The sequence below is a fragment of the Ictalurus furcatus genome, chromosome 6 (assembly GCF_023375685.1).
Source record: "Ictalurus furcatus strain D&B chromosome 6, Billie_1.0, whole genome shotgun sequence".
NCBI classification, from domain to species: domain Eukaryota; kingdom Metazoa; phylum Chordata; class Actinopteri; order Siluriformes; family Ictaluridae; genus Ictalurus; species Ictalurus furcatus.
Window position 1 is genome coordinate 3,235,886 of NC_071260.1, and position 27,545 is coordinate 3,263,430.

At 41.0% G+C, this 27,545-nt stretch overlaps 1 protein-coding gene across 4 annotated transcripts in view; it reads right to left on the reverse strand.

Annotated features, from left to right (window-relative positions):
- map2 (microtubule-associated protein 2) overlaps nucleotides 1–27,545 on the reverse strand; it is a 133,058-nt gene that overhangs the window by 29,851 nt on the left and 75,662 nt on the right. For 3 of the 4 annotated variants that reach the window (XM_053626229.1, XM_053626228.1, XM_053626231.1), the window contains 3 exons: nucleotides 17,914–18,151; nucleotides 6,140–6,244; nucleotides 1,022–1,096 (listed from right to left, as the gene is read on the reverse strand). In XM_053626229.1, the coding sequence (XP_053482204.1) occupies nucleotides 1,022–1,096; nucleotides 6,140–6,244; nucleotides 17,914–18,115 (382 nt within the window). In that variant the 5' untranslated portion in view covers nucleotides 18,116–18,151. The remainder of the gene's footprint in view (nucleotides 1–1,021; nucleotides 1,097–6,139; nucleotides 6,245–17,913; nucleotides 18,152–27,545) is intronic. The other variant, XM_053626230.1, reaches the window with a different exon arrangement.

Consider the following 27,545-nt stretch of genomic DNA (forward strand, 5'->3'; position numbering starts at 1 on the left):
AAGTACTTGAATTCAGTGGCTTACATGTTCCCCAGTTCTTCAGTAGCATGTCTGTAACAAGCTGAACTTGTTTTAAACATCAGTTCATCTAATGCAGAGGTCACCAACCCTCTTCCTTGAGATCTTCCTTCCTGCAGGTTTCATCTTCAACCAAAATCTAACGTTTTAGGTGACCAAGAACTTCTTAAAGTAATGTTCAGATGGTCATGATTATGGCTGGAGCTAAAGTCTTTAGGAAGGTAGATCTTCAGGAACAGGCTTGGTGACCACTGATCTAATGGAAGAGGTAAAGAAGCTGAGTATTGTACACGCCTCCACTAGTTTGTACACAGCACCATTATAACCACAGAGCAGAAATAGTAGATGCAACCAAAATCAACAACAATAAACAACAAACACACATACAAACAAAGAAACTGATGAGTGCAGGCCCACAACATTAACAGCAACTAGTACATAACATGCAAAAGAAGAGGACAAGAACAGCATGAGGTAAAGTTTCCCTAGACTTTAGGATACCAGTGGAATCAGCCTGAATGCCAACAAGATGGCATTAAGGGGGACGGATAAGGGCCGGAGTGAAGGATGGCATCATGCAGGGTGAGAGGGATTCAGGAAGAGTGTACGTAGGAAACGACGTGATGGTGAGAGAAGTAAGGGGTAATGGTGTTGTTTTGATTTGGGCTGTCTGATTTCCTCTAAGATGAAGATAAAGCCAAGCATTTAACACACGCCGAGGAGAAGTAAGGAAGAGGAGGAGGTGGCAAAGACAATCCTGCGCCCATTTCTCTTCTAGCATGGGTCTCTCCAGCTCATTCAGAAGTGTGTGTCTCATCATCTGTCCAGCAAGGAATGGTGTTGGTCACTTTTCAAGTAAAAACAAAACCCCTCATGTGGGGCCAATAGTGAACAGGGATGAAGACACATCCAAAACCACAGATGTTTTTCACGCTCACCTTTGCACAAACACTACTACACTTTCCACACACACACACACATCAGCAGCCGGACATGGACCTACCTTGCTCCAGTGGGCCAAAGTGCTCGGCTGCAGGAGATGGAGGTGGAGAAGGTGGCAGATTGGTCGAGTCTTCCACTGCATACACACAGAAAACGAAAGACGAGGATGAGAAATGGATATTAATAAATATGAAGAAAAACAGCAACAAATCCACACAGCAAAGCTTAGTTCGGATGTGCAATCCGAACTGCAGGTCTTCTTTAGCGCTAACGCTCTCTGCTTAATCTCATCCTTTCAATACAGTACAGATGAGCTGTTTCTGCAGATTAAATCCAGCACAGTGAAAGCTCTATTCAGCTCCTGAAAACCTTCAGCAACTGTTATCCAAAAACAGCTCACGAACATAAGGAATAAATAACAACAACACTTATTTTTATAGGAATAACCAACGACTAGGTGGTGTGAGGCAGCCCAGCACAAAGCAGAGTTATTGTTACCACTCCAACATTGAATACTTTCCAATAACAGCACACTGTGAAGTGTTTTATACCACAGTGATTAGCCAGAGATTACATTCGTTGATTAATTAAAGAATGGGCGCACTTTTATTTATTTATAATTATGTTTAATGGCGTGGGATGTCCACAAAACAAGTTAGCTCCTGTTAGCAGCCTTGTTTTTTTTTTTTCTCTCTCTCTCTCTCTTCAAGTTAATAAAAAACAGCTTGTCATGCTACATCTGCACAATATAAACACCTCCATCCTGAAGACTTGCACCTGTGGCAGAAAACATCCTGACTGTTACAAAGACCTGACACTGGAGACTCCTTCCATGCATGTACAATAAATGTCTCCTTACAGAAAACTTCGCAAGATCAACTATTATACTTTTTTTGTTTGTTTTAATCTGCCATACAGGTCCATGTGAATTAGCTGTTACTATAGAAATAACAACCAGAACAGGTGCATTAACATAAACAAATCTAAGTCAGTGTGATAGAAACAAACAGCAGCACAAAAACATAAAACGCCATGACATGGCAGAACCGAGGGCTCTTTTAACTGTAGAGAACCAGACCAGCAGTCAGGTGAGCCTCATTTCTCATTCTCATGCTTGTACTCACTGTGACACACACACACACACACACACAAGGAGGCAGGACAGGTTGTTTGGACCAGTAGACAGGTTGTTCTCTCAACTCCTTAGTCAGCATGCATATACACAGCAGAGTGCTAATGGAAGAGACCAGCTGTCAAAACGGATTTGCCAATCAGCAGGAGGTGAAGCGACAGTTCAGACACCAACACACACACACACACACACACACACACACACACACACACACACACACACACACAGACACTACCTGGTCAGCAAAAAACAGCCACTTATGAAAGAAACTCAGACACACTCGGAATATCCATAATTTGCTTGCATTCGTGTTGCACTGATGGATTGCTGGTGTAGTAAGGCTGTCCGTATAAACTGCAAATCCTAAACCACTGGCTGACTCGGAGTGATTCAGGACTGATCTTCTCTAATTTAGTTCCTATTTGTTTCCCTCCATGTGCAGCAAAGCAAAACCACCAATCATCCAAAGATCTTCCACGGCAAACATGTCAACTTTCAAAGGCAGGGGTTCTCAAATGTTTCGCAGCCAGGGCTCCTTTATTTCATGAACATAATCTACTTATTCAAATATTAGGTTCATTATTTAAATTTTTACAATAAAATGGCAGTTTACTTTAGTCAAAGTCAGGGTTGCCTCTGAGGGTTTTTTTTGTTTGTTTGTTTAAATAATAATAATTTTAAACAATGTCAATGATTTTTAAAAATCTTTTTAAGACAAAATGAAAATTACCTTCCTGACACCGGAACAAATCCAATTAAATGAAAAATACAACATATTTTTCAGAAGCTATAAGACTTTTTAAGGATCCATAACAACCCTATATACAGTGCCCTCCAGTAATATTGGCACCCTTGGTAAATATGAGCAAATAAGGCTGTGAAAAATTGTCTTTATTGTTTAACCTTTTGATCTTTTGTTAAAAAAAAAAAGAAAATCATAAAAATACTCTACTCTCATGGATATCAAACAATTGCAAACAGAACACAGGTTTATAAAAAAAAATCTTTGTTAAATATAGGTGTCCAACCATTATTGGCACCCCAAGTATATTCCCATTGATATAAAAAAAAATTTTGTACACCTGTGTGAACAGGAAATTGTTCAACCATGACTTCCTGTTTCACAGGGGTATAAATATGAGGTAACACACAGGCCAAATTCTCTTAGTCATTCAAAACAATGGGTAAGAGCGAGGAATATAGCTGTGATGTGCGGCAAAAGGTTGTTGAGCTTCACACAATGGGGCGTGTCTATAAGAAAATAGCACAAGCATTGAAAATGCCCATTTCCTCCATCAGGGCAATAATTAAGAAGTTCCAGTCGACTGGAAATGTTATGAATCGACCTGGAATTGGACGTGTGTCTATATCGTCTCAACACACTGTGAAGAGGACGGGTCGAGTGGACAAAACATCTCCAAGGATCACAGCTGGAGGACTGCAGAAGTTAGTTGTGTCTTGGGGTCAGAACGTCTCCAAAACTACAATCTGAAGTCACCGACATCAGCACAAGTTGTTTGGAAGGGTTTCAAGAAAAAAGCCTCTACTCTCATCCAAAAACAAACTCGAGCGTCTTCAGTGTGCCGACACTACTGGAACTTCAAATGGGATCGGGTTCTACGGTCAGATGAAACCAAAATAGAGCTTTTTGGTAATAAACACCAGAGGTGGTTTTGGAGCACACAGAGAGGTAGACATATGGAAAAGTACCTCATGTCCACGGTTAAATATGGAGGTGGATCTTTAATGTTTTGGGGCTGTTTTTCTGCCAGAGGACCTGGACATTTTTTAGGATACACAAGGAGAGTCCACAAGTGTAGACCACAAAATTGGAAGTATCTGGAGAGATTCTGTATGGAGGAATGGTCTCAGATCCCTTGCCATGTATTCTCCTACCTGAGAAGACTCAGAGCTGTTTTCTTGGCAAAGGGAGGTAGCACAAAGTATTGACTAAAAGTAACTGATGCCAGGAATTGTTGCACACATATATTTAACAAATATATTTTTGTGAATTGTTTTTAACAAAATATCGAAAGGTTAAACAATTTTTCACAGCCTTCTTTGCTTATATTTACCAAGGGTGCCAGTATTAGGTCCGAGTTGACATTATTTATATTTCTATTACTTAGCGTCACAGTTTTGTAGAGGCAGCAGATGCAAGTGCAGATTTTATTGTGTAACGTACACACATACAACCAAAAACCATAAATGTAAACAATGGACACTAGGTAAAAACAGGCACACTACGAGCGAGGTTGTGGCATACGCGCCAACACAAATACAACAACGACAAAAGCCTGGCAGTGAAACACAACAAGACCGGAACTTAAATAGGGGTGCTTATTAGGAGTAACACAGAGCAGGTGCGACAGATCATTGAGACATGTAGGGAGTTGTTGGGTAATGTAGTTCAGCACCTCTTAGTCACCATCATGACATTTAGAAGTTAGAGAAGTTTGAATTAAACCCATATAATAATCGAGGATTTTTATTACTACTGCTGTAATAAAATATAAACTTTTTTTTTTTTTTTTAAAAACCCAGACTACTTGGATATACTTCACAAACCCCACTTTCAGAACCACTATCCAAGGTTGTTCAAGTTCTTTTCAAGTAGATTTAATAGACGTATTAGCAATAGTCACAATATCGACGACGAGTTTTGCAATAAATGCTGAAAGCACTTTTTTCCTCAGCATTCAGGAAAACAAGGGAAAACCTTCTATGAGAAACAATGACAGCAAAACGCCACCTTTAGCTCAGTTAAGATAACCGTTCTAAGAAACCCCACAGCTAGACCTTCTGGAGTCTTCACTTGTGTTCAGATCACAGTGTTCACCTTTTTTAACCAGTCTAGCGTAAGAGCGTACCGAATAATCTCTCGCTCTCACTCTCACTGTACGTATACTCCTGCTAGACTTTCTGCTGCTGTTGATGGTCCCACATAGACACCCTAAAGACCTGTACTTCCCAAAAAAAACCCCAGTCTCAACCTTGCTTCAGTGTTTAATCATACTTGGATACTCTCAACTTGCTCTTAAGAACTGCTGCTGTAATCATAAAGACTGTCCTGTGCTCGTCTGCTCATACTGAACACCCTTTCAACATACTCTTTCTCGCTTCGACACCTGTATACCGTTACGGTTTATTATCCCACTATCCAGTGTCACCCTTTGGAGTCTGGTTCCTCTCAAGGTTTTCTTCTTCATGTCGTGTCACCTCTGACTCGTTTATTACGGATCTACTCCGTATCTTCATCCAGGTTCCTGTAACATTGCTCCGTGACGATGTCTATAAAAGCTCAATTAAATCCAATAGACTTGGAGGTACAGCGGTAGAATCAGTATTTGAAGATCACTATAGATCGACACATTTATACTGGTATCCCGCCCCCCCCCCCGGCACACCCCTCCCAAACTCCACTATATTTCACGCTAAAATAATTGATTTCCGAGGCACGAGTTTTGCAGTTCTTTCACTAGACGGTCTTGAATAAACAAGCACGTTTGTGCCAGATAGATGAGCGTAGTTTCACTGATCTTGCTCTTTAAGCAAATCGCATTAGTGTGACAAACCCCGAAATGAAAAGCGTATTCGTCTGAATTTAAAATGAGTAAAGTTAGTCACTGGCAACTGACAGAAAACATTTTAAATATTTAAAGGAAAAATAAATAAATGAGGACAATCATCAAGTTTACTTTTTTTTTTTTGGAAGCACATAAAAAGCAACTGGAACAATATCAAAGGTCAAGAGTGCAAAATAAGTAATATATAAGTAATATATTCAAATACATTCATATCCAGAAAAAGAAAGTATTAAAGTTCTCATGTTATTTACAGGAAAAAGAAAAATATATAACATATTTGAAGCATAAAGAAGCTCTATGAGGCAGCGTGACAGAAATAGGCCATATCATCTCCAGGAACAGCATATAGTGCAAAACAGATTTTTCCGTATCAAGCACATTGGATGTAAACAAAACCCAGATTTTTGAGGCCGCATGGCTTCCAGTGTCCATGAGAATGAATCATAGCAGTCCGTCCTACCTGAGGAGAGTCGGACGGCTGTGCCTGGATGGAGCTCCTGCTCTCCCTTCAGTACCGCGACCGCCTCGGCCGTCACCTCCTGCACGATGCGCGCAGACACTTGCTCTGAAAGACACACACACAAGCACGCCCATCGTCATCATCATCATCATCATCATCATCAGGGTGGTTCAATGGTAGCTGCAATGGTAGCATATATTGTATAACGCTTTGCAAACCTGTCATGTATCATAGTTAAAGAGTGGCCTGGATCATGGCTTTGGAGCATGCTCTAATTCCTCCACATCTGGAACATCGGAGATTGGTCATGTTGAACACTACACTTGATTAAAAAAATAAATGACTGAACAGAGAGCTTAAGTATTTATTCATATACTCTTGCTGTATAACCCAGTTTGATTTGTTTTGCTTTTTAAATGGGTAAAGTGTACATGAAGTTCACAAAAAGTCACGTGTCACCATTTTTATCCTCTGTATAGACCCATCTAGATCACCCCCCGCCACAAAAAAAAAAAAATCCCTGATACCATATTGTCACATTACTCATAAACATGTAAACACACATATAAATAGATAAAGATTACAATGGGACGGCCTTTCATTCCGACCTTATAGTGTTGTTGTTACAACAACAACAACAACAACAACAACAATAACAACAAAAATTCTAAAAGCATTGTGAGAACCTGCATTATAGACGCGGAAGGGATCTACACAGGAGCACAGAAAGCTTCGAAATTAAAAGTGGACATGTATGAAGCTTACAGACTGACTGCTCTGAATCCAATAAAAATGTCTTAATGATTCTCAAAGGCTAGAGATTATGCACTTCATAATCTGGGCATTGAATCTCAGACAATTTACATGAAGCTCATTCAAGCCTGAGGCTTTTACAAAGTGACCATTTGTTGCTAATTAATATGTCGCTGAGTATTTCAAGGAAATGAGTTCAGACATCACATTACCACAGGATGGAAAACTCATCTAGATGACTGGCAAGAGAACAAGCTGACATAAGCGGGCTCAAGACATTATAGTAGCGCATTGAAAATAATAATAAAGCAACCTCTCATTAGGAGACTAAACAACAGAGTGGATATAAAAAGTCTACACACTCCTGTTATAATCACAGACGGGTTTTTTTTGTTGTTTTTTTTTTGTGATGCAAAAAATGAACTCAAAATAAATCAGAAGATTTTCTACCCTCAATATGACAATACAATGTACACAAATTAAGTGAAAAACATTTTAGAGGAAAATTTAAAAAATTGACAGTAATTTACTTTGTTGAAGCCCCCTTTTGGTGGTATGAATTGTGATATTCAGCATATTGTTACTGGGTCATTCCATCTCAAGTTTGTTGCCGGACCGTTGAAATTTTTTTTGGAGTGATTACCTCTAAATATTCGCATTGCAAAACCACCAGGTTTTTGATTTAAAAAATATATATATATATATTTTACTTGGTTTAACTACGATGGTCATCTTTGTGTTATGGCACCCAACAAATTTTGGTTATACATCTGGTTATATATCTTGGACCTAGGATGGACCTAGCTCCTCGGAACGAAAATTGATCTCTAGAGCACATTACAAGAGGTATGTGTAGATATATAAACATTTTGCACATTCATGTTCCTTTAGACTTAGAACTTAAGTCCAATTATAATACTCAATGTTGCTCACACTTCCATTTTTAAGGTCAATGTATAATGGGAAGGGTTTGAGGCTCAGGCTTCATTTTTTAGGTTGGTACCTAGGTAAGTATAGTGTTCATGGAGAACATTTCAGGTTTGAGACTTCTCTTATTATAATTTTTTTTATGGGGTGAGAAAGTGCACTTTTTAAAAATTCTCCTAACTTTCGAGTTGAACATCTCGAATATTTCGGGTGTAAAAAAAGTAAAAAGTACAAAGTAACACGTTGCTGTAATCGAATTACTTTTCCTGATGATGCAGTAATGTAACGCATTACATTTTAAATGGATGTAATTTGATTACTGTTACTGATGTCAATAAAACGATGTTACTTGAGTTACGAATTTAGCGTTAAGAAAACAATATTAAGTAAAAATTCATTTTTAAAATAAATCACGTTTTGCCCTGAAGATTTTTTTTCTTCAGCCCCGAATAATTCTGAACAGCAGTAGTAGAAGACGGCGGTGTTGTAATTTTGCATCTGCAGTGAACGGAGGCGAGACCGATCCGACAGCGTTTACAGGAAAATACGTAGAAATACTCGTGTCTTATTGGTTGACAGCTCTCAATTCTGCCAAAACCTCGCTCACAGACAGTGTGAAGAAAAATGGATATACAAGTTTTTTTTTTTTTTAAACCAGTAAAGGGGAAACTGAAACACTAACATCCTCTGATGCTGAGCAGGAAAACAAGGTGTTTAAATGTCTATACGAGTTCCAGTTTACGTGAACATGATATGAGCAGAGCTCAGTTAGAGTTAGAAAAGTTTGAATTTTCATCAGTCTGGTCGTACTAAAAACAATAACAACACCCGAGGCACGTTTTATAATAAATCCAACCTTTTCTGATCATGTCATACATCGGCGCGCGCTAAAATTACTGAGAGAACTCCGAGTTTCACTTTGTAGTGTATTTTTGTAGGTTTGATAGATCTTGAAAGTAACATGAAAGTAAACAATTAGTAATCTGATTACTTTTTACATGCAGCAATCAGTAATGTAATCAAATTGCAATTTGAAAGGAGCAATTAGTCAACTGTAGTGGATTACTTTTTTTTGAGTAACTTACCAAACACCGGTGGGGGACCAGATACGAACCTGAAATTTTCACAGAAATAAGTCCTCTATAGTAGCATTCTGCTGTAAAAAATTTGGGTTTGAGATTCCACTGGTTACAGAGCTAGGGGTAGTAGAATCTAAAAAAAACAAACCCCCCCCAAAAAAAACTGCTGGGTTTTCAATGCTAACATATAGAGGTACGAGCAACCTGTATTGGATCACTTGAGATGGAATGACCCTACTGTGTATAACGTCTAGGCAGCAATTTCAATTCCGACGTAAAGCCTGTCCCAGTTCAAAAGTAAAAAAGGCAGACAACAAAGTGCCTCTTACGCAATGTCATGGTAATATCGTAAACTGATAAAAGCATAGGCGAATATCAGCACATTACAGTATATCAGCCTACTCTCACACGTATGCACGGTTCATTTCTATGAATTAGCACTGACTCACTAGTATACAGCTAATTGCTGAGTGAACTGCTGTGTGTTAAGCACTGTAAAGTCTTTTTCTGGTGCATGACATCAAGGCTGTAAAAAATATACTGGTTAAGCACCACTTTATCCTCCCACATTCTCTATGCTATAGAAAGTGCTTCTGTGCTCTTCAGTCATAGCGTCTTCCACCCACATCTTATCTCACACACACATACACACACACAAAACACATGTAAGCAAAACAAAACAACTAAAACCGCCTACGCAGTACACACACACACACACACACACTATCAAGACCTCTGCTTAATCACAGTGCGATTCTCTTTAAAAAGAATCTATAGTGTTACAGTATCTTTCATTAATCCCAGATCTCTCCTTTCACCAGAACCAGGGTGTAAAATCCATCTCTGCATGATTCATACACCTCGAAATGCCAGTCAGCGACAGCTAATTTATTTAGCATCACATTTCGCAAACTGGAGGTATCCAACCAGTGCTCAGGCCAGGCTGGCGATCTGTGTGGCGTTTTGCTTTGGGGAATAATCGGTGTTCACTAGAACACGGAGAACGTAGAGAACGAGCCATTCCCTAGTACAACACCGAGAGAACTGCTTGCTGTAATTGCACGTCCTCTCACCCACATGCCTGATTAGAAATGTGCTGAGATAGAGACTGAGAGAAGGAAAGAGAGAAGTGGGAGAGATATGGAGGGAGAAAGACAGGAGACAGAGGTGGAATTGGAAGGGAAGAAAGAAATGGGGGGAGAGACAGAGAAAAGAGAGACATACAGAGAGAGCGAGAGAGCGAGAGAGAGAGAGAGAGAGAGAGAGAGAGATTACTTGCTCGTTTGGCTTGCCATACTGAGGTTTAGGGCTAGGTGATATAACGATATAATATCGATATCATGATAAATTATTTCACAGTCCGCTTTTCTACGATATATTTTTTTATTCATTTTTTCAAGTAATTACAAACTGACAGCTGGAAACAGCTGTTGTTATGTTAAATGTTTTTTTATTTATTTATTTAAATTTTTAAAAATGTCAATTTTAAATGTGTCATTTTTAAAAATGTCTTTTTTCTATTCTTTTTTTTTTTTTTTTTAAATAAAAAGTTAAATTAGACATTGATGAAATATCATGGGGCCTCGGTGGCATTTGCACGTTCTCCCCGTGCTTTGGAGGTTTCCTCCGGGTACTCCGGTTTCCTCCCCCAGTCCAAAGACATGCGCTGTAGGCTGATTGGCATTTCCAAAAATTGTCTGTAGTGTGTGAATGTGTGCGTGCGATTGTGCCCTGCGAGGGGTTGGCACCCTGTCCTGGGTGTCCCCCACCTTGTGACCCGACTTCCCTGAGACAGGCTCCAGGCCCCCCGTGACCTAGAGTAGGATAAGTGGTATGTTAAATGGATGGATGGAAAAAGTATCATCAAACAATTTTACCGTTTTAATGCAAAACTGTATTGCGAAACTCTCCCACATATTACGTTCATAAGGTTTACAAATTTTTGACCAAAATGCCAGAGACGTTCGATACCAAGGTCGCGATTTACACTTTCATCCGAAGCGACTTACGATTTAACGGTTAAAACAACAATCTGAACTGACATTTTCTCATTCTTTGCAAAGTAGGAATGCCAATACAGCGTGACAAATTCAAACAATTTGCTAGAACGATTCCTCTGACCATTCCTGTGGTCCGATGTTTCTTCAGTTCCTCCACTCACAACTTTTACCTACAGAACAATTAATTCCCATTTACTAAAATGGAAAGAAAAAAAAAACCCATATAACCCTGGTTTCATCTTATCCTGCCATATACATCTCTCATATGTATATGTGTAAAACAGACACGAAGAAAAATAAAGCTTGGAAGGAAGTAGCACAGATCGTTGGCGCCTCTAGTGAGCGTACGTAGCTATTACAGTTTAATCTACCAATAACGATTATACGAATCCAAGCACATAACATGTATATCAAACAACCAAATTTCACACTGACTAGACTGTACTTTGATTTGTCTTTAATTAGTTCGCTTTAGACGTTACATATATTGTACGTAGTACTGTTTCTCATAGGAAGCAAAAAAAAAAAAAGAAGCTAGACAGGCCACGCCCATACGCTAGCTCACAAGCTCGCTAGTGTGAATGTAGGGGTTGGAGTCGTGTTTCAGCGATCCAACAGCGGGTTTGTGGTGCTTGGATTTGAATTCTTCCTAAACACTCTGATACGGATCCTCATAAACCGTGCTAGGACACAAACGTTCCTAAGAAAACACGATGACGTTAATAGATACGTTTATGGAAAGAAACTGTGTGAGAAATGTCAGAAGAATCTTCTGGAAACTAAACATCTTAGCTGAATGAATACATTTGAATATGTTTGTGCAAAAGGGGGAAAAATCGTACCCCGTTCCCTTCCGTTTTTACTCCTTTATATTTTTAATAACGTGAGCAGCCGGGATATTCTAAGCGAGGTTAAGGCGTGGGCGGATGAACCCGACCCTACATCAACGTAACTATCGGCGTCTGCCCACAGACGTCTGGGCACATGTGACAGCTCATCAGTGCCTTTGTCGAATGCTTTATTAACGCAGCATTTTTAATTTTTTTTCCCCCCCAGTGCAATTTAAACATGAACATTTCACTGAGTATTCCGGTTTGTTCTCTCTGTCTTTACAAATCATTGTTTCTTTTGTTGATCCAAGTCCTCCATTTTGTCCAATTTGTGTCTGGCAGACAGGCGGCCGCATTGGTCCAGACGTGTCCGAGTACAACCCCCTCCCCGCGGTCCATCCCCCCTCCCCCCCTCCCCCCTCCAAGCAAAACGGTCCCGTCTGGCTGAGATACGTTCAGAATACTAATCAGATACTCTTCATACACTCTCACACATACACACAAATAATCTGCATGAGGTCACCTCCTTTATGGATCAAGTCTTATCTTAATAACACACACACACATACATACACACACACACACACACACACACACACACACACACATATATATATATACACATACACACACACACACAGAATATATATAAAGCAAGATGTATCAGCTGCTTTTTCGTAATAGCTTTATAAATACGACAAAACAAAAGAACCCTCGTCCATCAGGGCGGCGAGCGTTACATCATTCCGACACGTTCTGAAGAAATTCATAACCAGTCCACATGATATGAAACAAAGTTCTAGTGCATTAACCATGCCTAATACATCACCATTAAGCACAAAGACTCACTTTACTCATGCTCTCCTGACTAGAAATAGAGTAACGTACCATCTGTTATAATGCGACCCTCACGCCAGATAAAAGACAGAATACCACCAGATTCGTATAAAAGACCCCCCGACTGTGTCAAATCTACTGACTTACCCAGAAGAGAAGCTACTGAGGCACGCCGGTGCATGTACGAGGTCTGAAGAACCCCCCAAAAAAAACAAAAAGCCGACGAGGTGGGGGGATACGGCTACTACACCCGGCACACAAGAGCGGAGCTGTTGCCACGGCAACGTGCCGCCTAGGCCCGGGACGAGCTCACGCTCTGAGCACGCCTTGGCCAACAGAGCGTGTGTGGGTGTGTGCGCGCTCTTGACTCATGTCGTGTGCAGCCTGAGAAACATCCTCTATCATTAACTTTATTACAGGCTTATATTCTCTGCCGTACTAAAAAAAAAAAACAACACACACACACACACACACACACACACACACCCTCCATCATAACGACTTCTGCTTGATCCCGAGAGCTGTCTCTCGAACCAGCAATCCTACAGAGCAACGACACGAGCATGCAGTGTCATCGAGTGCTTTCTTGCATTTTCCGTACGCACAGATCGCCCGTGGTCCGCAGGATGACATCACGGGCCGAGAAAGTCTTTGAGAATGTCTTGGAAAGTCAGAGAGAATCGCAGCTCCTCAGACGGCGATAAATTTTCACAGCGGGATGCAGAAGGTCGATCCGGCTGGTGCTCAAAAGACGTGAGACGTTCCGATATAATCACCGCACTTCAAATCAACAGTTACCGCAGGCTCTGCTATCCAACACTACCTCTCTCTCTCTCTCTCTCTCTCTCTCTCTCTGAATCAGAAACTTAGTTATTTATATTTATCGAATGTACAAGGTGAACAGGACATACACTCTCAAAAGAAAAAAACAGTACTAGACTGTACATTTCCTTGTTGCCCTTGTCTTTTGTACCTTCAGCTGGAAACGTGAATATAGTCCATTATAACTAACTAACTAACTAACTAAATAAATAAATAAATAAAAAAGGCATTTTCACAGAACAAGTGTATTACACAGATGGTAAAACACTCCATTTGGAAACCTGCCCTCTGGCCCACAATGTCTGTTTGAATTTGGGTTGGCCTCTTGTCGGTCATTTTATAGACCCCGCCCCCCCATTCAAATTTCCCCTTCAAAGAATTTTGCATGTTTATATGTTGGTTTTCAAGAAGTCGAATGTTATGACAGTTCTTTGCTAATAATATCAACTCTAGTTGCGCCCCTATAAGTTTTGTGGGCCGAGGTTTATGTGCATGGTTGGAAAACATGAGGGCGGGCTCAGTGATTTAAAAAAAAAAAAAAAAAAGCATTTAATTCCTATTCAACTCCATTCATTTAACCCGTTCGAGACCTATTTTCACAAATCTTACCTTAAGTCTTTTTAAAAGTCCCTTTAATGTGCACTGTTTACCTTACTCGGTATATAAAAGGTGTACGTTGAAGCCATCACCCCGAATACAAGCAGTTTTGTACCCTTTTTTTTTTTTGTCAGGAAGAGCGTACTACTTATTTATACATCATAGGTGGACGCCTCATTCGTTGCCCATTTAAACAAACCACCATCGTCGTCCAAGTGAAGTCACGTAGTCTTAAGTATCTCTGGAGAGTCGAATCTTACAGACGTGATTACATCAGTGACAATTGCAGGCGTATACTGTTTTTGCCCGTTAGAGTTATCGTTAGTCCGTTAGTAATGAACCATCTTTCAACACCGGCTTCTGAACAGCTTCGACACTTGCTGACGCTTCGTCTCTCCATCACAAGATTTAAGACGGGAATTTCTATATCGAGGGACAAGACGCAAAGTCAAAGTCAGGGTTGTTTTTGTGAATGTCTAATCAAAACTCTGGAGAGAAAAGACAGAAAGAAAAAAATGTCTCATGGCCAGTTACATGACGCATATGGATTGAGATGTTAAACATGGTGGGTAAGCTCGGACAGGCACGATGGTCAAGAGCGCGAGGTTGCAAATTTAAAGACGTAGAGCGCCCTGGGTCGTTTTGGAAAGTGGAAAGGCTAGAAACGGAGCCAACTAGAACATAAATCTCTACCACTCCACCTTGTTTCTTTCCAAATCACTTCCTCTCTCGCTTTTAATGTCATAGAGCGACACCAGAAAGCCAGAGTTGGTTTAAAAGTCTCTGTGGTGTTTGGAAAGATTATAACTATACAGCTCCTGGCTCTGTAAAACACACTCACGCTCACTCAAAGCTCCACTGATCTCTGGCTTTGTGCTCCAGTTCAAGGTCTTTCCTGACAACTCTGCAGGAATGCTAAAGCTCTAGCGTGAACGTTACACCAGGTACAGCAGAGGCAGGAAGATACCCTCAGGCCACAGAAACACATGATGACTAAATTACACGAGCAAAGCAAGCTCATTAATTTCGCATGTTTGTGAGAGGAACAGGTCGATGGGGTTTCATGGTTTTAGTGACAGGCTCATGATTGATGCCGCGCCGCACACGGACAGGGAACGCTCGCTGGTATAGAGATGTGATGGGATTAATAATTAAGTCAGAGAAGTAAGGGCGTGAAGATTCGCCGTTACAAATCAGTCATAGTGTAAGTTCCAGTGAAGGAGGTGTGGTCTCTGCATCCGTCAGTCCCAGTGAAGGAGGCGTGGCTTATATATCTGTCAGCCCAAGTGAAGGAAGTGTAACTTGTGTATTTGTCAATTCCAGTGAAGGAGGTGTGGCCTGTGTATCTGTCAATTTCTGTGAAATAGGTGTGGCTTATAGTGCCTGTTGATGTGTCAGTTCCAGTTAAGGAGGTGTGGCCTCTTTATCTGCCAGTCCCAGTGAAGGTGTGCCTTATATATCTATCAGCCCAAGTGAAGGAGACATGTCCGGTGCACCTGTCAGTTCCAGGGAAGGAGGTGGGGCCTATTAATATTAGTCCCAGTGAAGGAGGCATGGCCGATGTACCCGCAGGTTCAGTGAAGGAGATGTGGCCTCTGTATCTACAAGTTCTAGTCCTTGACTTTATTGTTGTTGTTGTTGTTGTTGTTGTTAGACAGCTAATTCTGTTTCTGTCTTTGTTTAAATATTATTTTACTGTTGAGAAAGAATTTTCTTGCTTTTTTTTGTATATGAAAGGTGCTAAGGTGCTATAAACACAGTTATCAGGGAAAGAAAAGGAAGATGGGGGGAGGGGGATGAGAAAGAAAAGCAGAGAAAAACAGAGAAGGTTGGAGAGACTCAGGGACCGGGGGATAAAGAGCATCAGCAAGAATGATTGATCAGGATGGACCGATGAAAGGAGGGATACACATTATTAACAGCATGCAAAATGTATAGTGGAGTTCAGAGAGTCCTCTAGAGTCTGCACACACACACACACACACACACACACATCCAAAAGTGCTTTTGTAGATCACACCTTGCCTCCCACATCCTTGTACTCCTCTGACCGATGCCTGAGAGTCTTCAACCTTTTTCTCCTCTTCTTTGCGTCCTTCTCTCTTAATCTTCAGTCTCTTTCCTCTCATCGCTCTCCCCTTTATCATTTCCCCTCCCTTACTGTCTTTTTTCCCTCTCGCCGCTTCCCACATCACCCACTCCGCACTCCTCCTCAAGTCACGACACTGAATGTGAACAGCCGCTCTAACGCTCTCTCTCAGCAAAACATCACCACAACAAACCGCCACACAGACACACGGCTTTATAGTACGAAAGATGAAAGAGAAAGTCGGCCTGTGAGGTATGTATCAGAAAGAGGAGAGAAAGAACGGAAGAAAGAAAGAACGGAAATGAGCGAGTAAAAGAGAAAGTAAAAGAAAGACAGGGGCCAAAAAGACAAAAGAAAGAAAGAAATGAAAGAAAAGGGAAAAAAGGACAACTGGGCGTGGCCTGCGTGTGCGTGTGTGTGTGTGTGTGTGTGTGTGTGTGTGTGTGTGTTTGTGTGTGCCAGTCAGTCAGTGATGTACACATGTGTGTGTATAGTGTATATGTGCATAATGCACGTGTGTGTATAGTGCATAATGTATACACTCAATGGCCACTTTATTAGGAACACCTGTACAGTTGCTGATTCATGCAGTCGATCATGTCAGCAGAGCAATACATAAAATCATGCCGATACATTGCATGAGTGAATTGGTGTTCGTAATAAAGTGTGTGCGTGTGTGTGTGAGGTAATAGTATTAGTATACTGTTTCAGTAGTATAGTGTATAACACTGAGAATCTGATCCCAGTAGATTCATCATCCAGGTGCTAAATATGGGCACTATTTCCTGTTCTGTTCTGTTCTGACTTAGATTCTGTTTTGTTCTCGCTCAGATCGAGCGACAGGACCGGAAACAGTGCGTATTTTTCGTACATATTTTCAAGCGTGTGCCTTTTTTTCTCTAACCCAAGCTCCTGGCGTTAGTACTTGCTTCTGAGAGTTGCCATGGCACCCAATCCCCTGCAGTCAGTGCAGCCTTTTGTTCCACATCCCTGCAATCTCTCGCTCTTACCTCCGATTTCTGCTGAAGTGCGAGATCTGTATCTTCCTCCTCAGACAGAGAACGGTGTTAGTGTATATTTTAGTAAAGATGGCACCAATCCGATACTCAGGCTCGAGATTGGGCCGATACCAGCAAAAAAAAAAAAAAAAAAAGGTGAATTAGTTAGCTATTAGAGTAAAAAAAAAAAAAAAGAAGAAGAATGAATTCAGTCTGATCATGTAACAAATCTAACCGAAAATATTAGAGAATTGCTTGTAGTGCAACAACATAAAGTGAAGAAAATGTAGAATTGTGACAGAGCTATATTTCAAGGGCCAGTGAGAGTTTCTGTATTAGACTAAGGACAATCAACAGGAAGTACTGGTAAAAACCTGGGAAAGCGTCACATGTCGGTGAGTCATAGGTCTGATGCAGTTATTGCAAGCAAGGGATGTGCAACCACAAATGAAGTGTTATTTACTTCAAAACCTATCTGTTCCTATACTTTTGCTCACCTAAAAATTGTGTGGTCTGATACAAAAGGTTCTATGTTTTATGCTGTTTAACACCTCTAGATGTAAATACCAAGAAATAAAAGCTGAAACCATAAACTCTATTCTCCATCTTTTGATCTCGAACCCAAATGTCCATGGTGTAAATGAATTGGCCTTGCCGTTCCAATAATTTCGGAGGTGACTGTATCTGGCGCCCTAAAGGGAAATGGAGTGTCTCTCTAGAGGAACCCTTAGAGGTGAGGGACGTGGAACCCCTTCAGGAACTCTTTCCCGTCCACTGATCCCTTAAAGAACCCATGTCTAGCATGTAGACCATGACTGGTGTTCTCAGTTTCATGTTCCTACCTGCAGTAACTTCATGGCCCGAGGGCAGGTCTCCGTTAAAGCCGTTCTCTTTGGCGTAGGAAGCAGCGGTGGCGGCGTGCGCAGCACCAGGCTGGCACGTCCTGTACGGGAAACCATTCTCTCCCACGGGACTGGAGGGGTCCTGGGTACCTGGCGATGCCCACTGGGAGGCGCTGTCCTCAGGCTGCCGACCGTCTGCCATCAGAACCGGCGGATGGGAAAAGATTTCGCCTTACTGCTGAAAGACAGAGAAGGAAATGTTCTTAGCTGAAATATGATGCCTTTACATGTGGGAAGATTTACCATCTGAGGTTGGAGCTGAAACTCTGAAGAAAAATCCAATCAAGCAGAGAGCAGAGGAGTTGCTGGGGGTGATTTAGATGGCGGTGTGCTAATACAATACAATGATCAAGTGTCAGATCTGATCTGTGCTAAATGAGAGAGTGAGGCGCCCATGCTGAGAGAGAGGGAACAATCCCAGTGCTTCATATTCATCTCTTAGCAACTATTCAGCGTCTCACTTTGTTTTCTAAAACGCGCTAATTGCCATCTCATTTCGTTTCGAAAAACCCCTAATAGCCAACATTACATTGGTAAATGGCGCACTTATATATCGCTTTTATCCAAAGCGCTTTACACTGTGTCTCGTTCACCCATTCACACACACACACTCACACACACACCAGTGGTAGCAGAGCTGCCAGGCAAGGCGCTAAATTGCCACCGGGAGCAACTTGTGTCTTGCCCAAGGACACTTCGGCATGTGGAGTCACGCGTGCCGGGAATCGAACCGCCAACCCTACGATAAGTTTAGAGCCTGCTCTAACAACTGAGCCACAGCCGCCCCGTACGTTGCTAGTTAATGTGCAACTTAGCAGAGAAAAGGTGTCCTATTAGCTTGCTAATTACATCCTCGTTCTAAAGCCCATTCAACTAGCATATATTAAACTAAAGGGTCAGCCACTGATAAGATTTAAAAAAAACAAAAAAACAACTGATGACCTTTATGTGAAGTGTCCTATAACCACGGCAGATAACAAGCTAGCAAGTTTCACGCCCACAATGTTAAAAAGCATGTGCTAGCATTTTGACCTGCTTAGACCAAAGAACAAAACACTACATTTCCTCAGTCACTTTGTTTTATATATATATATATATATATATATATATATATATATATATATATATATATATATATATATATATATAAAAAATTTTTGGGCTCAAAGATCTAAAAAGGTTCTACGTATACATGGATGTGTGATCATTCTTGTCATGAACACAATTAACACTGCACCGTTAATAAGCATTAATAAATACGTTGACTTGTATTCATTGTTCAGCCATCAACTAATGAGACCTGCCCATATGCTAATTGTTTCCCTGATGCAGAAGTTGTTGATAGCGGGCTAATTTGCTTCAGTGCTGCTAATTTGTTTTCAAATCTAGCTAGCTAGCTAGCTAGCTGCAACGATATGTTTTATACGGTACATTGTAATGACTGTTACAGCACGTCCTTATTTGAATAATTTGGATATTAATGTGTCCTAAAACACATCTCGTCCCAGTAGCGCTTCTCACTTGCACGATTAACTGATGAAAAACTACAAACTCGAGTTGGTTTACTATAACTGACGGTCGTCTCTGCTCGGAAAATGCGAAAAAAGCATGAAAGAGAGATCGAATCACTGTTTCGTTTAAGTTTTTCCTTTCCACTCTTTACTACACACTCCTGATATGTTTAACATAGCAGTGCATTTTTAGCACTCAGCTAAAATCAATGTGTGTGTGTGTGTGTGTGTGTGTGTGTGTGTGAGGAGCTCAGCGCATGACTTATCGGACTTCTGGGATTCTCGGCATGATCGCGGGGATTTCGAGCCGAATCAGCGCTTTCTCGAATGCGCCAGAGTTTGGGAGGATTCCCGCCGAGTCCTTTCACACCGATTCCAGCATCGTAAGGAAACGGTCGTCAGCAAATCGCTGAGCTCAGCGCTTCTCTAAGCCATGCCAGTGAAGACAGGAACGGAGAAATGAACAAAGGAACGCGGGCTTTCATCTCTGTGCATCACATCAGGAGGCGCTCAGATCCTGATCGTAAAGATGAGATGTTTTTTCCTTCTTTTCCCACGCCTCATCGGTGCGGCTCGAGACGATCGTTAGGAGCCGCGACAGTGTCAGCAATAGTTTATCACTCCCACCTGCCCACAGCCTGACTGCTAGAAAGCCCGAGCCCAAGACTCAGCACCGACATCTGAACCTACAACATACTGTTACATCCGTACCCGAAAATCACTGACTCCCCATACGATCACGCTCCAGACTTTTTGGCACCCCTCAAGTTAAAAAAACAAATGCTCCTGACTAATTATTTTCCATTCACTTATCTTCAGTAAGCGCTTTGGTCAGAGTCGCAGTCGAGTCAGAGCAAAACCCAGTAACACTGGGTACAGGGCAGGAGAATTCATCTTGAATGGGATGCCAATCCATCAAAGGACACCATGCGGACACATCCTCACCTCTGGGCTATTTAGTTTAGCTAATCTGCATGTTTGTGGACAGTGGAAGGAAACCAGAGATCCCGGAGGAAACCCATGAGGTCAAACAGTGATTTGATATCAGGTTCAAACCAAGGACGCTGGAAACATGAGGCGGCAATGCTTCCCACTGTGCCGCCCTCGGGAGGTGGAAGCTCGGCGGTTAAGACGTCGGGCTTCTGATCGGAAGGTCGTGAGTTCAAATCTCAGTGCTGCCAAGCTGCCACTGTTGGACCCTTCAGCAAGGCCCTCAACTGCTCGGTTTTATAAAAATGAGATAATCGTAAGTCGCTCTGGATAACGGATTTGCCGTCTGCCAAATGCTCTAATGTAATGTAATGTAGTGTGATTCATCATACTGTATTAAACATCATAATACATTTGACAGCAAAGAAACAAATAATTAGCTTCAGTCTGCATTTTCTATCCCTGATTATAGCAGGCTTAAAGGCAAGTGCTTATGTTTAAAGGTGGTGGTCTTGATGCTAGTGAAAAAACCCCATCTTGGGGATTTTACTCAAGAAAAATCTGGCAACCTTGGAGGTATGGTATAATCTTGAATAACCTTACTCTGAATGTCTGTGTGTGTGTGTGTGTGTGTCCTTCCCCTTTGTCCTTCTGGCCAGAGAGCTTTCCTTTCATCTTAAAACCTTCCACTGTAAACAAAAAAGAACAGATCTGTCTCTCCCTTTCTTTTTTCTCTCTGCTGGAAGCATCATCCTGTCTTTCCTCCGACTCACTCGTTCACTCACTCTGAGGTCTGCACGCGCTCATGGCTGCACTTCCTGTCCGATTACAGGTGAATGAATGTGTTTACTGGAAATGCTCGTCTTTTGCCGTTAACGAGCCTTCGTTATCGTTATACCATGCGGTTCTTGTTGAAGTTATAGACTGTTCTGTGTTAATTACCTATTACAGGTAATAAAAGGTTCCTGGTGGACCTTCAGATTCATTCAGTGTAGGATCGTGAAGATCAGACCATCCCTGCTATTAATCATAATAATAATAATAATAATAATAATAATAATTTAAAAAAACAACAACAATGAAACAATCCATGCTCCATGAAATGTAATGTAAACTCTTTGGGGGAAAAAAAGTATATAAAAGTAATATATTTATTTATAATATATAGAGTTATAACCATGGTGTTTTATTGTACGATCTAATGCACGGTGTTTTACCGCATTTGTAAATCAAGGTTTGTTTTTCGGACGCATCCTCTCTGTTTTTAAGACTCTTTCAGGACTCATACCATAGAACAGGTCATAACTAGGCAATGAAAAAAAAACAAAAAAAAAACATAATAAATCTGATGTGCTGCAATGTACAGGTCTCTCTGGTCATAATTAAATTACTTTAACTTCATGAACGTCTGACACACGCTGCACGGTCCATGTTTCGGCTTTTCTTTCACCTCTAAACGACACCCTCCAAAGGTTCCTTCGCCTAAAACATGGACGTCTCAAACAATCGATCTCAAACGGAGGCTCTAGTGAAGAGCTTGTCTGAGGACAGTACGCTGTAGCGAAGTACTCCTCCATCACTGAAAACCTGAATCCATCCGTGCTGCTTCATTAGAATAACATTGACAGAGATGTGAAGGGTGCCGTGCATTGTGGGTAATAAATCTGCTTATTTAATATGGACACTTTTATCACAAGGCCAACATAAATCTAAATGATAGCACTCCTGATATTAAACAATCTGTAAAATACAGTAGGACCTCACTGAACCACCTCCCCCCATTGCTCTCTCGCTCTCTCTCTGACTACATTCACTTTACAAGGTTGTAGAAGCACAAATCAGATTTCATCCTTAATTGTGCTTGTTTCATAGCTGTGATGTTAATATGTTGGGCTAGATTGGCTACTTATACGAGAATCGGAGCAATCGAGGGACGTACGGAAGTCCTGAAAGGTCTTGCGTGTATATGTTTCACAAATTTTCCCTTCAGGATCAATAAAATACATTCATCCATTCATCTATATATCCATTCAGTACTGCATTTCAACATAAGAAAAAATATGTTGTGATCTCAAAAAAATAACTTTCGGTATCTTTTTTATCAATCAATAAATAAATAACGCACGGCCTTCTAGACTTCCATTTTGATTGATTAAGTAAAGTACTTAAAGTACGTAAAGTACTCGTAAGTATCGATAATGCCGTAAATGTAAATCTAAATGAGGTATAAAACACTAATGGAGAACACTTGATTTCGAACTACTGTTCAGAATTGCTCCTTTTCTATCACTTCATATCTGAAAGGGACCGCCATACCACCAGAGGGCACCCTCCCCCAAATTCTCCAGACTTTTCATCGGTTATCGTGCACATGTATCTTGTTTGTCTTTGTATCTTTGTATCTGGTTAGGCTTTTGTGCATGCCTCTTTCCTTTCCCGTTTACTCAGGATTATCCTTTGGAATCTGGAAATTCTAATTATGATGGTGTTCGAATCTTGCCCGACATACTGATATACAGAGATGTCGATATTTCAAACTCCAAAAGGTGAATCCAAAGAGTGGTTGAAATTTGGAAATATTGATATGTCTGTATTTTTGAGCCTGGACGGTTTTGAACTGAGAACGATCTTATTAACTTACATGTGTTACCTCATATTTATACCCCTGTGAAACAGGAAGTCATGGTTGAACAATTTCCTGTTCCTAGTCACCCAGGTGTACTTCAAATATATTTTTCTCATATGAATTCATACTATAATGGCCAATAATTGTTGCACATCTATATTTGCCAAAGATATATTTTTTTGAATATAGTCCAACATCCATGAGAGCAGAGTATTTTTGTGAATTAACCTAAACTTAAAGCTTAAGTGTTACATGTCATCCGTATATAATTTGGATTAAATGATCTGTGGCGTTCGCCATACAAATCCTAATTCATTTGTTACTATAAAAACAATAACGTATTAGAAAGAGCGTATAAACACAAACCTGCGCTTTTCATTGCTGCCTCTGACCAATCAGAATTGAGAATCCAACAGCACTGTAGTAAAGACTTGAAATAGACAGGAATAATCGGTATAATATTCAGGCATTTAAGATGCACTCAGAGGTGGGGTAAAAACTGTTCCAGACCCAGGTTAAACCCAGGTTCTGATCAATTGCAAACCTGAATGTGAACCGTAAAGATGGACCAATCTGAGCTTGTAAACGTGAACGTAGTTATTTTCTTCTCTTTCCTCGCTTCTCTCTTACAGGTTAAATATCCAGGTCACTTTTAATGCATTTGTAAGCCTTCAGAGTCACAGTAATCCTAAATACTTTCACTCCTACTGAATCATGGCGAGTGTATTTTGTGTAGCTTTTCCTCTTTCCTGAACAGTGCCCTCTGGTGGACACGCTGACCCCCAGCGGCACCTCCCACTCCGCTGACACGTCCTCCAGGTGCGACAGGGTGTGTAAACCTGTCAGGATGGTGCACTGGCCCAGTTTCAGGTGCCAAGACACTGAATATCCACACTGGCTTACACTCTCCTGACTTCCAGAGCTGAACACGAAAACCAGTGAACAAAAAGCTCTTTCACACTTTTTTCCACAAGTTTCAGGTATCAGAGAAGGAACTCAGAAAAGGTTTTCAAGTTAGTTTAGGAGATCTGTTTTCCTCCAAGGAGCACATTAATATCACAGGTGTCTTATTTATCCTTATCTTAACCCAGGTCCATCCAAGTGACCGGTCGGTTAGCGTTCAAAATATAATTAAATGATCATTTCTAGCTCGAGATTCGAATCGACATTTATAGCTAAAAAAAGCCAGCAGCATCTAAAAGAACACCCGCATAACAACACGACAAAATCAGAGTGACATTTTGGAAGACAAGCCGGGAGACATGGAGAGGAGGTTGGCATGGCAACCACAGCCCAGAAGCCCTCAGAGTCAGGATGTAAACGCTCTTTAATGGAATTAAGGCACAGAAGTCCAACTCATTTATCAAACCTGATAAGAAATCATTTATTCGTTAATTATTTACTCCTCAAGAAATGTGGCATTCAGGAAAATCTACTTCGTTTGGGAAACAATTGTATCCTATAAGATTTCCAGAGTTTGTTTAAATTTACATAGAAGGAGAGGAACCTACTATAATCTGAACCTCGATGGAACTGTTTCAAATAGTATAAATGAAACTATATATACATATAAATTATTAACTCTTATTTCATGTTACTGTCTTGAAAGAAAGCAATCCAAAACAAATCAATACATAAAAGAAAAATCAGACTAGTCATTCAATTATTACAAAAGTAATGGCACCCTTTAAAAGGGCCATTAGGACAACGCCTAAGCTGCATTACAGAAGATTTAGATTTAGCATACCCCACATAAAGGAGGCGCACTTTCACCATTTAGTCACCATTTTGTCATCTTCAGCTCTCTGTGAGCTTTGCCTTTTATGGAGTTTTGTGGGCGTCGCTAAATGTAAGTCTTCTGCATGATAACTCACGGTTACTGAGTTACCTACATAAAGATTTATACACAACGTAACCTAAATGAGGCCTAATTCCAATAAGCCTGCAGTCCAAATTGAAAATAAATTTGACAGAAAAACTTAGAAGAGAAATGTGTGCTGATAATGTGAGTGAGAATCTCTAGAGTTGGGTGGATAAGGAGGTGGATTCCACTAATTAGATAGAAATCTGGGACGGTGGGAAGGTTTTTTTAGTGTCAGAAACGCAGCAGTCATCCAGATGGTGATTAACGCATAAGTGTGACTACAGCAGGAAGGCAAAAATGATGATCTAATGCAAGGAAGATCAAGTTAATTAGTATGAATTTACTCATGTCAAGCAGAGAGTTTAAAACCATAGTTCGGCAAAAATATACATGATTTTCAACAAACTCCAAAATGTAGTGGATCAGACAGGGATTTTGGATGTCGAGGATCTAAATGTCCTTCTTTAATTCCGAACTGGAGCTACAAGCCTAATGTACAGTGAGGTCCAAAAGTCTGAGACCATTTGTTTCCTTAAAATGTTCTGTTTACTGCCACTATTAATTGAGAAAAAAATTCTAGGATTTTAAATGTAATTTCAGTCATTTGGGCCCTACTGCAGCTAAGAAGTATTGACTATTAATGTTTACAGTCTCAAGTATTGGAATGGAATTTTTTTGTTTTCGCTATACACTGAAATCATCTGAGTTTGCGATCAAAAGACAAATATAATTTCCTGATATTTAAATATTGATGTAGCACCAACTTGTACCACTTTCAGTTGTTGCCTTTTAATGGAGTTTCTCCCTTCAGTCTCCACTTCAGGAGGTGAAATGCTGCTCAGTTGCACTAAGCTCTGGTGATTGACTTGGCCAGTTTAAAACTTCCCACTTTTTCCCCTGATAAAGTCCATTGTTGAGTTGGCGGTGTGTTTTGGATCATTGTCTTGCTGCATGATGAAGTTCCTTCCAATTAGACTGGATGTGTTTCTCTGTAAATTGGCAGACAGAATGTTCCTGTCAGACTTCTGAACTCATTCTGCTGCTACCTTCATGAGTTATATAATCAATAAAGATTACTGAGCCTGTTCCAGAACAGTCATGCAGGCCTAATCCATGACACTACCTCCACCATGCTTGACCAATGAGCTTGTATCTTTGGATCATAAGCAGATCCTTTCTTTCTCCGTCACTTGGTAGAGGTTAATCTTGCTTCCAGAACCTTTGTGGCTCATTTCTGTATTTCTTTGCGAATTCCAATCTGTCCTTCTGATTCTTGGTGCTCATAAGTGGTTTGCATCTTTTGGTATGACCTCTATATTTCTGCACTTGAAGTCTTTTTCAAATGTGGATTGTGATACCTTCACCCCTGCCTTGTGGAGGTTGCTGGTGATGTAACTGCCTGTTGTTTTGGGGCTTTTCTTGAAAGAAAAAGCCGTTCTCAAAATGTTTCTGTCATCAACTGCTGTTGTTTTGAGGTTCCAATACTTTAGGAGGGGACTGTACATTAATTATCAAATAGATTTACGCTCTGGAAATGCATCTTAAAATCACCTGAGACTGCTCTCAGACATTACATTTTGTTAAAAAGGTTGGGGTCGTTAAACGGTGTTACTTCAGTTCAGGAACTTGGTCTGAATTCAACTCAAATTTTAAAGGGTAGATGAGATTCATCTGGAGATGTTGAAAGTGTTGGACAATGTTGGGGTAGCGTGGCTGACGCGCCTCTTCAATGTTGCGTGGAAGGCAGGTTCAGTTCCACTGGATTGGCAAACTGGGGTGGTGGTCCCCATCTTCAAGAAAGGGGACCAGAGGGTGTATTCCAACTACAGAGGGATCAAACTTCTCAGCCTTCCTGGTAAAGCCTATGCGAGAATGCTGGAGAGGAGACTTCATCCTATATTTGAACCTCAGATTCAGGAGGAACAATGTGGATTCCATCCGGGCCGTGGAACAATGGGCTTGCTCTTTATCTTTTCACAGATATTTGAGGGGGCATGTGGGCATGCTAATCCAGTCTACATGTGTTTTGTGGATTTGGAGAAGGTATATGACTGTATTCCCTGGGATGTCTCATGGGAGGTGTTGAGGGAGTATGGGCTACCGGGGCCGCTTATTTGTGCCATCCGGTACTTTTATTCCCAGAGCGAGAGCTGTGTCCGTATTCTTGGTGTTAAGTCGAAGACGTTCAAGGTGGGTGTTGGACTCTGCCAAGGGTGTGTCTTGTCCTCACTACTGTTTGTGATTTTCATGGACAGAATATCAAGGCACAGCCAAGGTAGAGAGAGTATCCGGTTTGGGGGCTTGGAGGTGCTATCACTGCTGTATGCAGTGCAGATGACATACATTCTTGCCCCATCCGACTGTGACCTTCAACACACACTCTAGCATTTCGCTGCCAAGTGTGAAACGGCTGGGATGAGAATCAGTACCTCCAAGTCTGTGGCTATGGTTCTCTCTCAAAAAAGAGTGGCTTGTCCACTCCAGGTTAGAGGGGAGCAGCTGCCTTTAGGGGAGGAGTTTAAGTACCTCTGGGTTTTGTTCACGAGTGATGGAAAAGGTGAGCGTGAGATTGACAGGAGGATTGCTGAAGCATCTGCAGTATTGCGGGTGATGGATCGGTCCGTGGTGGTGAAGCGGGAGC